We start from the raw sequence: 10,159 nt of genomic DNA, 5'->3' as shown, positions 1-10,159 counted from the left end.
TCCTATAGACACTGGTCATGTCTAGAAGGGATGGCACTGATGTCAAAGTGACGTCAACTATTGAGTTGCGTCAGGATAATGTTAGCTAACCCTAACCCTTTTCATAAACTTAACCTATTCTCCTAAACTGCTACGTTAATTATACTAACCTGCTGCGTAAGTTATCCTAACCTGGTACTAAAAGTCACTTCTGACATTAGCGGCATCCCATCACAAACCTCTCGACACTACTTACCACAGATAGAACAACGAGACAGATATTTCACTGGATGTTTAAATGTGAAGCATCCGCTTGGCGTTTCCAATCACTACCGATGAAACATTTGATCTCAATACAGTTTTCTGTTCCCAAAACTGGAATATGTTATGAACAGAGTGGACTAAGGTTTGTAGACTTTACCCTTGCAAAAGTTTTCAAAAGTCGCATTCTTTGGGAGTGCAAATGCAAATTAAGTTATTGCACACGCGCACTTCAGAGTAGGCGTTCCCTAACAGAAATATGAAGATAACGCTAGAACGCGCCAATAGGATCTCGCTAGCTCGTATTTGGCTCTGCCCCCCTTCTTGCTTCTTCTGCCCACTATGGCTCATTTGTTCCCATTGGAAGCGAGAGGCTGTGGTCTATCTTGCTTTAGTTATAAAAATCTTTGCTACAACAGTTCTCTTTGAAACGACCAGTTTGTAAACCATATTTCATACTACACTACCCATAATACCACGTCACGTCTTTGAACGTCACTTCAGCCCAAAACGAGTCACGCACCACTCTTGAACATTAACATTTCAAACTTACAGTTTATTCCTGAGACGTGCAGATACAGCTATTGTTAGCTATATGCAACAAAGACAACTAGCAAACTGTAATTTCAGACTGTCTTTACGTAGTGCATCCGTTAACCATGGATATATTTTTAAAAAGCTGTCGCAATGTGCTGAAGGTAGGAACATCGAATGTTTCTGGTGGTCGCGCCGTTTGCTTGCTTTATCCATTTTCAATGTTTAGTTTGTCTTAACGGGTAACGTCAGCTAGATATGTAGTCTTCTAAATAACTTCGACATGTACATTTGATGGTCAAATTCAATTAGTGTAGTTTTCAGAGATATCAGGAGAAAGCCAGCTAGACATTAAATTCCGAGTAGATCAAGTCGAAAGACTTGTCATTTAAAAACAGTAGGGCAGTGTGACAGCAGCCCGCCGCATGGTCACGGTGTTGCTTCAGGGCTCGTGCATGCGCAACAAATTAGATCCGACTGAGACAGTTGTCACCGTACATTAGCTACATTTGTACTGTACATAGACTGTAATTACAGCTAGCTAGTTGGCTAGCCAAGTAAATTAGCACTGTCACGTGATCACATAATTGCGTTAAATGTAACTCATACACTGCTTCATTATGTTGCATTATATATTGCATTAATATATTTCAGTGATATTCAAACAAATATAATTGTTCAATTGCAATGGAACATGAAAGTAGATTTCTTGTAGGGTCAGCTGCCTGTCAGCTGCCTCTCAGGTGTCAATATGCCCACGTGCATTGTTTTGCGTTGCATGTCTCCCACACTTACATTTATACGATGGCTTTAATTTCAGGGTCTTGATGTTGTGCTCTTGACCTTAAGGAAAAGAGCACTGTTTGGGTTCAAAACAAGCCCTATCAAGATGAGTGAGATCAGATGGTGTTTATAGCGCCTCAGAGCGTCACACCTTATTTACTCAGTGTTCAGTGAGGGGGAAGAGAAGTCAGCACCAGCACACACAGAGGGCTCTTATTGCAGATGTGCTATCCAGTGTGTACATGGGGAGGCTGGGTTTAGAGAAGTCTAATGGCAAATGAAAGACAGGTGCGGTGCATTTCAATAGTTAACAGTGGCTTCCTCTCCTTCTGCATCAATCTGAAAACATCGTGGATAGATGAGACTGGGTTATATGGTGGATAGATGAGACTGGGTCATATGGTGGATAGATGAGACTGGGTCATATGGTGGATAGATGAGACTGGGTCGTATGGTGGATAGATGAGACTGGGTCGTATGGTGGATAGATGAGACTGGGTCGTATGGTGGATAGATGAGACTGGGTCGTATGGTGGATAGATGAGACTGGGTCGTATGGTGGATAGATGAGACTGGGTCGTATGGTGGATGCTTCCTGAGAATTTTCTTTCACCTGTCTAGTTGAGTTACTTCAGTACTCTGTTTACTCTTAATCTGCAACAGATGGCTGATGTCCCTTCCCTATACCTCCATGCTGACCTACTGAGTGTTCAGGGGAGAGGAGCATGTTAATAATCCCCTCACTGACTGGGAACATTTTAGCAGACACTCTTATCCAGGGTGATTTACAGGACCAATTAGGATTAAGTGCCTTGCTCTAAGGGCACATCGATTTTATTTTTCACCTAGTCGGCTCGGGGATTAGAACCAGCAACGTTTCGATTACTGGCCCAACGCTCTTAACTGCTAGGCTACCTGCTGCTAGGCTTCAGGCTGTAGACTGGCTAATTGTCACATGACCGGCTTTTGTTATCGCAACAAGCTGTCTCTGTTAGGCCCTAGCTCTGGCACCCATGACTCGTGCCGCTGTCACAGACGGCCATGCTCTGGGAAAATGAAACACCCTACTTGTTTCTCAACTCCACATTAAAACATTCAACAAGAACATGTAGTGGAGTTAGCAGGCCGTCATGTAGCTTAGCCATTACATCACAGTCTGCTCTACTGAGGTCATTGATGGAATTAGCCTAAGGCTAATTGACAAAGAGCTAGCCAGAGCCTTCAGGCAGGGGAATGAAGTCAGCCCTTAGCTCATCCACTTTAGGCTGCACTGGGATCTGCCATTGACCCTTCAGAAGGCTATTCAAACAGTGTCCAGGGTTTTACTCTAGGATGGGGGACATTGTGCAGAACCGAGAGTACCTAATCTCCAGTGAACAGCATCATCGTGACGTGCATTGACATTACAACACACACACACACAGCCTGTCCACATAGCACTGTCCACTCACTAAGACACATCTGATTGCCTTTGAAGGCCCATTACAAGAGTAATGGATAGACTGCCCTGTATTTTCTCATGGTAAATCCCCTCATAGGAGTTGGATATTCTTGTGACTGTATTCATCTCACTCTACCCTCCTCAGGGGAACGCAGATGGCAGCCCAGGGTTCCATGTGGTCCTGGGGAACGAGGCCTGTGACCTGGACTCCATGGTGTCAGCTCTGGCCTACGCATACTTCCTGTCCAAGGTGAGAGTAACCCACCCCATCATTTGGACCCGACCCATGTGTTGAGAATGGTTCAACAGAGCAAGTGTCAGGTGTTATAACACCTCTCTCTCCCCCCTCCCAGACACTTGATTCTGGGAAAATTCCTCTTCCCGTTCTGAACATTCCCCGGCAAGAGTTCCCGCTGCGCACGGACAATACCTTCCTGCTGAGAGAGAGTGGCCTCTCCCAGGATGACCTGGTGTTCCGGGACGAGGTGGACCTGGGGAGTCTACACCGGGCCGGCCGGCTGGACCTCACACTGGTGGACCACAACGTGCTGCCCAGGTCAGGGTCAACCATGACACCTTAACCCCTGTCCACTGACTGTCATCCAGGACGTAAACACTTCCCCATGTGATCATCACCTGTATCTCTACAAAAGCTACACTGACCTAGAGACTCCTTGAAATAGCCTGGCTGACTGTCTGTCTGTCTGTCTGTCTGTCTGTCTGTCTGTCTGTCTGTCTGTCTGTCTGTCTGTCTGTCTGTCTGTCTGTCTGTCTGTCTGTCTGTCTGTCTGTCTGTCTGTCTGTCTGTCTGTCTGTCTGTCTGTCTGTCTGTCTGTCTGTCTGTCTGTCTGTCTGTCTGTCTGTCTGTCTGTCTGTCTGTCTGTCTGTCTGTCTGTCTGTCTGTCTGTCTGTCTGTCTGTCTGTCTGTCTGTCTGTCTGTCTGTCTGTTCTGTCTGTCTGTCTGTCTGTCTGTCTGTCTGTCTGTCTGTCTGTCTGTCTGTCTCGTCTGTCTGTCGTCTGTCTGTCTGTCTGTCTGTCTGTCTGTCTGTCTGTCTGTCTGTCTGTCTGTCTGTCTGTTCGTCTGTCTGTCTGTCTGTCTGTCTGTCTGTCTGTCTGTCTGTCTGTCTGTCTGTCTGTCTGTCTGTCTGTCTGTCTGTCTGGTCTGTCTGTCTGTCTGTCTGTCTGTCTGTCTGTCTGTCTGTCTGTCTGTCTGTCTGTCGTCTGTCTGTCTGTCTGTCTGTCTGTCGTCTGTCTGTCTGTCTGTCTGTCTGTCTGTCTGTTCGTCTGTCTCGTCTGTCTGTCTGTCTGTCTGTCTGTCTGTCTGTCTGTCTGTCTGTCTGTCTGTCTGTCTCGTCTGTCTGTCTGTCTGTCTGTCTGTCTGTCTGTCTGTCTGTCTGTCTGTCTGTCTGTCTGTCTGTCTGTCTGTCTGTCTGTCTGTCTGTCTGTCTGTCTGTCTGTCTGTCTGTCTGTCTGTCTGTCTGTCTGTCTGTCGTCTGTCTGTCTGTCTGTCTGTCTGTCTGTTCTGTCTGTCTGTCTGTCTGTTCTGTCTGTCTGTCTGTCTGTCTGTCTGTCTGTCTGTCTGTCTGTCTGTCTGTCTGTCTGTCTGTCTGTCTGTCTGTCTGTCTCGTCTGTCTGTCTGTCTGTCTGTCTGTCTGTCTGTCTGTCTGTCTGTCTGTCGGTCGCAGCTCTGACCGTGATCTAGAGGAGGCGGTGTTGGAGGTGATCGACCATCACCTCCTGGAGAGGAAGCCCTCTCCCTCCTGTCCTGTTACCGTGGAGACAGTGGGCTCCTGCACCACCCTGGTGACAGAACGGATCATCCAGAAAGCCCCTGAAGTCCTCGACCAACAGGTGGCCCAGCTCTTATATGGTAACCAGAAATATAACTGATGTATGTGGAAATCATGTCAGTATTTGGTGAACTATACCTTTAACTGTGTCACTGTGTGAAGAAACTGACATCCTGTTCTTTGTGATCACAGGCACCATAGTGTTAGACTGTGTGAACATGGCCCCAGAGGCAGGGAAAGTCACCCCTAAAGACAGCCAGTACGCTGTCCTCCTGGAGACGCACTTCCCCAACCTGCCACCAAGGGGCGTCCTCTTCCAGTCCTTGCAGAATGCTAAATTTGACGTGTCAGGTAAACACCCCAGGATGAATACCTGAAGCTCAGCCTTGTGGATGTGATTTTTGCCTCTCAGATTAGAACGATAATCATCCCATGATATCAATGCCATGTTTACGTATGAAGGAGAGGGAGACCTACAATGTTTTTTTGCTCGTATTCCCTTGTTCCCAGGTCTCACCACAGAACAGATGCTACTGAAAGACATGAAGGTGGCATCGGAAGGAGATTTAAAACTGGCAGTCAGTGTGATATATATGACACTGGAGGTGCATCTTAACTATTCACTATGTGATACATCACAAGGTTATACCTACTACTGGTGGATAATAACATGGTTCAAATACTATCATGTACCCAGTTCTACTGCAGTATGCCATCTCACAATGCACATGTTTCACCTTCAGATCTAAACTGAACACAGTCCTCAAGTTATCAGAGTCTTTCCCTGTCTTACTGCCAGACGCACCCTTCAGACACTTCCCCGTGTTACTGCCTGACGCACCCTTCAGACACTTCCCCGTGTTACTGCCAGACGCACCCTTCAGACACTTCCCCGTGTTACTGCCTGACACACCCTTCAGACACTTCCCCGTGTTACTGCCTGACACACCCTTCAGACACTTCCCCGTGTTACTGCCAGACACACCCTTCAGACACTTCCCCGTGTTACTGCCTGACACACCCTTCAGACACTTCCCCGTGTTACTGCCTGACACACCCTTCAGACACTTCCCCGTGTTACTGCCTGACACACCCTTCAGACACTTCCCCGTGTTACTGCCTGACACACCCTTCAGACACTTCCCCTTGTTACTGCCTGACACACCCTTCAGACACTTCCCCGTGTTACTGCCTGACACACCCTTCAGACACTTCCCCGTGTTACTGCCTGACACACCCTTCAGACACTTCCCCGTGTTACTGCCTGACACACCCTTCAGACACTTCCCCGTGTTACTGCCTGACACACCCTTCAGACACTTCCCCGTGTTACTGCCTGACACACCCTTCAGACACTTCCCGTGTTACTGCCTGACACACCCTTCAGACACTTCCCCGTGTTACTGCCAGACACACCCTTCAGACACTTCCCCGTGTTACTGCCTGACACACCCTTCAGACACTTCCCCGTGTTACTGCCTGACGCACCCTTCAGACACTTCCCCGTGTTACTGCCTGACGCACCCTTCAGACACTTCCCCGTGTTACTGCCTGACGCACCCTTCAGACACTTCCCGTGTTACTGCCTGACGCACCCTTCAGACACTTCCCCGTGTTACTGCCTGACGCACCCTTCAGACACTTCCCCGTGTTACTGCCTGACGCACCCTTCAGACACTTCCCCGTGTTACTGCCTGACACACCCTTCAGACACTTCCCCGTGTTACTGCCTGACGCACCCTTCAGACACTTCCCCGTGTTACTGCCAGACACACCCTTCAGACACTTCCCCGTGTTACTGCCTGACACACCCTTCAGACACTTCCCCGTGTTACTGCCTGACACACCCTTCAGACACTTCCCCGTGTTACTGCCTGACGCACCCTTCAGACACTCAAAACGTAAAGGTGGGATGTTGCACCTAGTTCATGAAGATCACCCCCCCACATGTCCAATCAGGTGGAACCACAAGTAAAAAGGCACAAACCCTGTGCCGTCTCTTCATGTGAACTTATAAAGGGACTCAACAGGTGCACTTGAGTTTATACTGAGATTCACAAACAAACTGTAATATCTATAAATGTTGTCCTTCAGGCTTTTCTACAGAGACAAAGCTTACAGCAAGAGCTCTGTGAGTTCTGCCACAAGCACAGCTACAACCTGGTGGTGGCCATGACGATCTCCTTCAACAATAACAAGGAGCCCTTCAGGCAGCTGGCCGTCTACAGCTCCAGCACCCTCTACAGGGGGGAGGTAAGAACTACACCATCCCAATCAGACATGATCCCATAGAGTTGACTATCTAGAGTTAAAGTAAGTCATTATGAAGAGTTGATAGTAAGCTTTGGGTTGCCAGTGTTGTTTTTTACAATGTCTACTTTATATGATGAACTGAACGGTCTTTGTTGTCCTGCAGATGAGCCAAGCCTTGGAGCAATCCCGGAGCCCCAGTCTGAGCCTGAGTCCAATGAGCAGCCCTTACTCGGACATCAGGGCTTATCTCCAGGGAAACACGTTGGCCTCCAGGAAGAAGGTGCTGCCCATCATCAAGGACTTCCTGAGGGACAGGGAGCGAAGAGAGGTGCAAGGTGGGAACCTAGAAGAGAGCTACGAGGCACCACGGCAACGAGCGTGCACTGAGGACGCTGGGATAGAGGAGGACTCCTACTTCCCCCCCACCCCTATGAACAGTCTGGTGGAGGGCTGTCCCCTTGACAACGGGCTGCCCAAGATCAGCGCTGAAGCTCTGACGGAGAAGTTCAGCAAGATGGCCAGCGAAGAGGAGAACGCAGGGGGACTCTGATGTCACTCACACTCCTGTGGTCAGCGGAGCATCCAAGCTCACTAACCTGTATAACAGCTGGATGGTCAGAGAGCTCTCGCAACAGGATTCAGACCAGTCAGTACAGATTGTTTGTGACTGTGCAGGGTGTTAAGGTAGGCACAACATTGATCCGCTGGGACAAGGACTGGGAGGCACACTGTTCCCAATCCAGAGGAGTAAACAATCCACTGGCAATCATATTGGAGATGATGGAAATGTATTGAAAATATTAGTGACACCCGTGCTTTACGTTAGTGACACCCGTGCTTTACGTTAGTGACACCCGTGCTTTACGTTAGTGACACCCGTGCTTTACGTTAGTGACACCCGTGCTTTACGTTAGTGACACCCGTGTTTTACGTTAGTGACACCCGTGCTTTACGTTAGTGACACCCGTGCTTTACGTTAGTGACACCCGTGTTTTACGTTAGTGACACCCGTGCTTTACGTTAGTGACACCCGTGCTTTACGTTAGTGACACCCGTGTTTTACGTTAGTGACACCCGTGTTTTACGTTAGTGACACCCGTGCTTTACGTTAGTGACACCCGTGCTTTACGTTAGTGACACCTGTGCTTTATATGGGGGGGGCTCCCGAGTGGCGCAGTGGTCCAAGGCACTGCATCTCAGTGCTAGAGGCATCACTACAGACCCTGGTTCGATTCCAGGCTGTATCACAACTGGCCATGATTGGCAGTCCCATAGGGCGGCGCACAATTGGCCCAGCGTCGTCCGGGTTAAGGTTTGGCCGGGGTAGGCCGTCATTGTAATAAGAATTTGTTCTTAACTGACTTGCCTCGTTAAATAAAGGTTAAATAATCAAATATTAGTGACACCGATGCTTTCATCCTTAAATGGGAATAAGACATTTACGTGGGAACTCTGTTAATGGAAAAATGTTTCCGGGAAATACATTTGAGAAAATAGATCCACTCTCTCTCATCTCCCCAAGAGTGTGTGTGCAGCCTAGACTAATGTGTATATGAAAATGTTTGTGATAGATGCCTAAACCAATATGTGGTCTGTGTACAAAGGCAACAGGGATCTTAATCCAGGAGGGCATTGAATGTCTCTACTGTAACCAAGAAGCCTGATCTTGACATCTAGGCACTGTGCCCTATACTAATGTGTATAGAAAGATTTTTATGATAGATGCCTAAACCAATATGCGGCCCCACTTTATTTGGATAGTCCAGCTGTAGATGCTCTACAGATGGTCAAACTATCTGTTGATAAGCAGCTTATTACTAAGCTTAGGGTAAGGGTTAATAGTTGGGTTTAGGCAAAGAGTTAAGTTTAGGGTTAGGTTAAGGTTGGCGTTTAGTACATAGTTGAAATGTGATAGTCTGTAGAGCATCTACAGATGGACGGTCCAAATAAAGTGTCACTCTGCATGATATGCAGTGTTGATTTTACATAATTGATAAGCAGTTTGACGTTGAAGTAAAGTGTTTGTGTTGAATAGTTATTGCTAGAGATAGCTAGACATTATTCCTTGACTGACTGTTTTATTGATAATAAATCCGTTTTGAATGTTCTTCTGATTCAAAACACCATTATAATACTGTATCTTCTCCAAATGAAAGATTTTGTATACTGCAAATGTATGTAAACATAATTTAAAAAAAAATATTATTTAAGAATTATCTGATTATATGCAATTGTATCGCAAGAAGATACTGTAACTTCCGCTTTGTGTTAAAGCACTTGGTACCAATGATATTGCTGATGTCATGTTAATTTGAATATAATACTTTGATCTCTTTTATCTGAGACTAGGACTCCCCAGAACCACTCAAGGTACTTCCAGGCCTGATGTAGTCTAATTAAATGACTGTTTATTTCATAAAATGCTCCAAATTGATGAGAACATTGTTGAGATCTAGCTATAATCTGCACCAAAAGGTAGAGTAGATTTCAGTCAAGGTTAGACCATTAGCAGATGTTATGAAGGACAATCAGTTTTTAATCATTTGGAAACCAGCGGACTAAAGTTTTACAGTTAGAAATGTAATGGTTTCACCTGAAATGTTGAAAAGGGTTAAATAGTATTAAAGTTTCTTATCCTGTTTTGTCTGTTATTTCAACTCAGTATGTGTGATGTGGAGGATGTTGGGACCATGGAGGTCTTCCCAGTGTGGTATCTACTGTCTACCTTCCTCTAGAGTCATACCGTTTCTGTACCATACCGGGGTATACGTATTACCGGAAGTGCACACTTCTTTTTTACGCACAAAACAAATTAGGCAACAGGGATCTTGATCCAGGAGGGCATTGAATGTCTCTACTGTAACCAAGAAGCTTGATCTTGACATTTAGCCACTTAGCAAGTTAGCAAACCAAATGCATAGCTGGAGGCCTGAGCTGGATATCATGTATTTCTTATAGTTATACTTAAGTTGCAACGCGGCAGGCCCTGCGAGGTGGGGGTGCCCCCAACCCAAATAATGGTATTGAAAATCATACCGTTGGTATTTTTCTAAATACCCTGGTATAAACGGTATATTGCCCAAGCCTACCTCCCTCCTATCCTTAACTCCTCCCTGAC

At 46.7% G+C, this 10,159-nt stretch overlaps 1 protein-coding gene across 2 annotated transcripts; it reads left to right on the top strand.

Moving 5' to 3' along the window:
* The first annotated feature begins 727 nt into the window (after positions 1 to 727).
* On the top strand, positions 728 to 9,680 carry LOC106606071 (prune exopolyphosphatase 1). Of its 2 annotated transcripts, none has more exons than XM_045719063.1 (8): positions 728 to 938; positions 3,144 to 3,248; positions 3,352 to 3,554; positions 4,684 to 4,868; positions 4,981 to 5,139; positions 5,299 to 5,366; positions 6,883 to 7,041; positions 7,205 to 9,680. In XM_045719063.1, exons 1-8 carry the CDS (start codon positions 900 to 902, stop codon positions 7,589 to 7,591), a joined length of 1,305 nt encoding a protein of 434 aa, XP_045575019.1. In that variant the 5' UTR covers positions 728 to 899; the 3' UTR covers positions 7,592 to 9,680. The 2 variants fall into 2 exon arrangements, with proteins under 2 accessions (XP_045575019.1, XP_045575018.1); XM_045719062.1 differs by having other exon boundaries at positions 5,299 to 5,393.
* Positions 9,681 to 10,159: the final 479 nt, after the last annotated feature.

Source organism: Salmo salar, chromosome ssa05, assembly GCF_905237065.1.
Source record: "Salmo salar chromosome ssa05, Ssal_v3.1, whole genome shotgun sequence".
NCBI lineage: Eukaryota > Metazoa > Chordata > Actinopteri > Salmoniformes > Salmonidae > Salmo > Salmo salar.
This window is presented reverse-complemented; position numbering and strand designations above follow the sequence as displayed.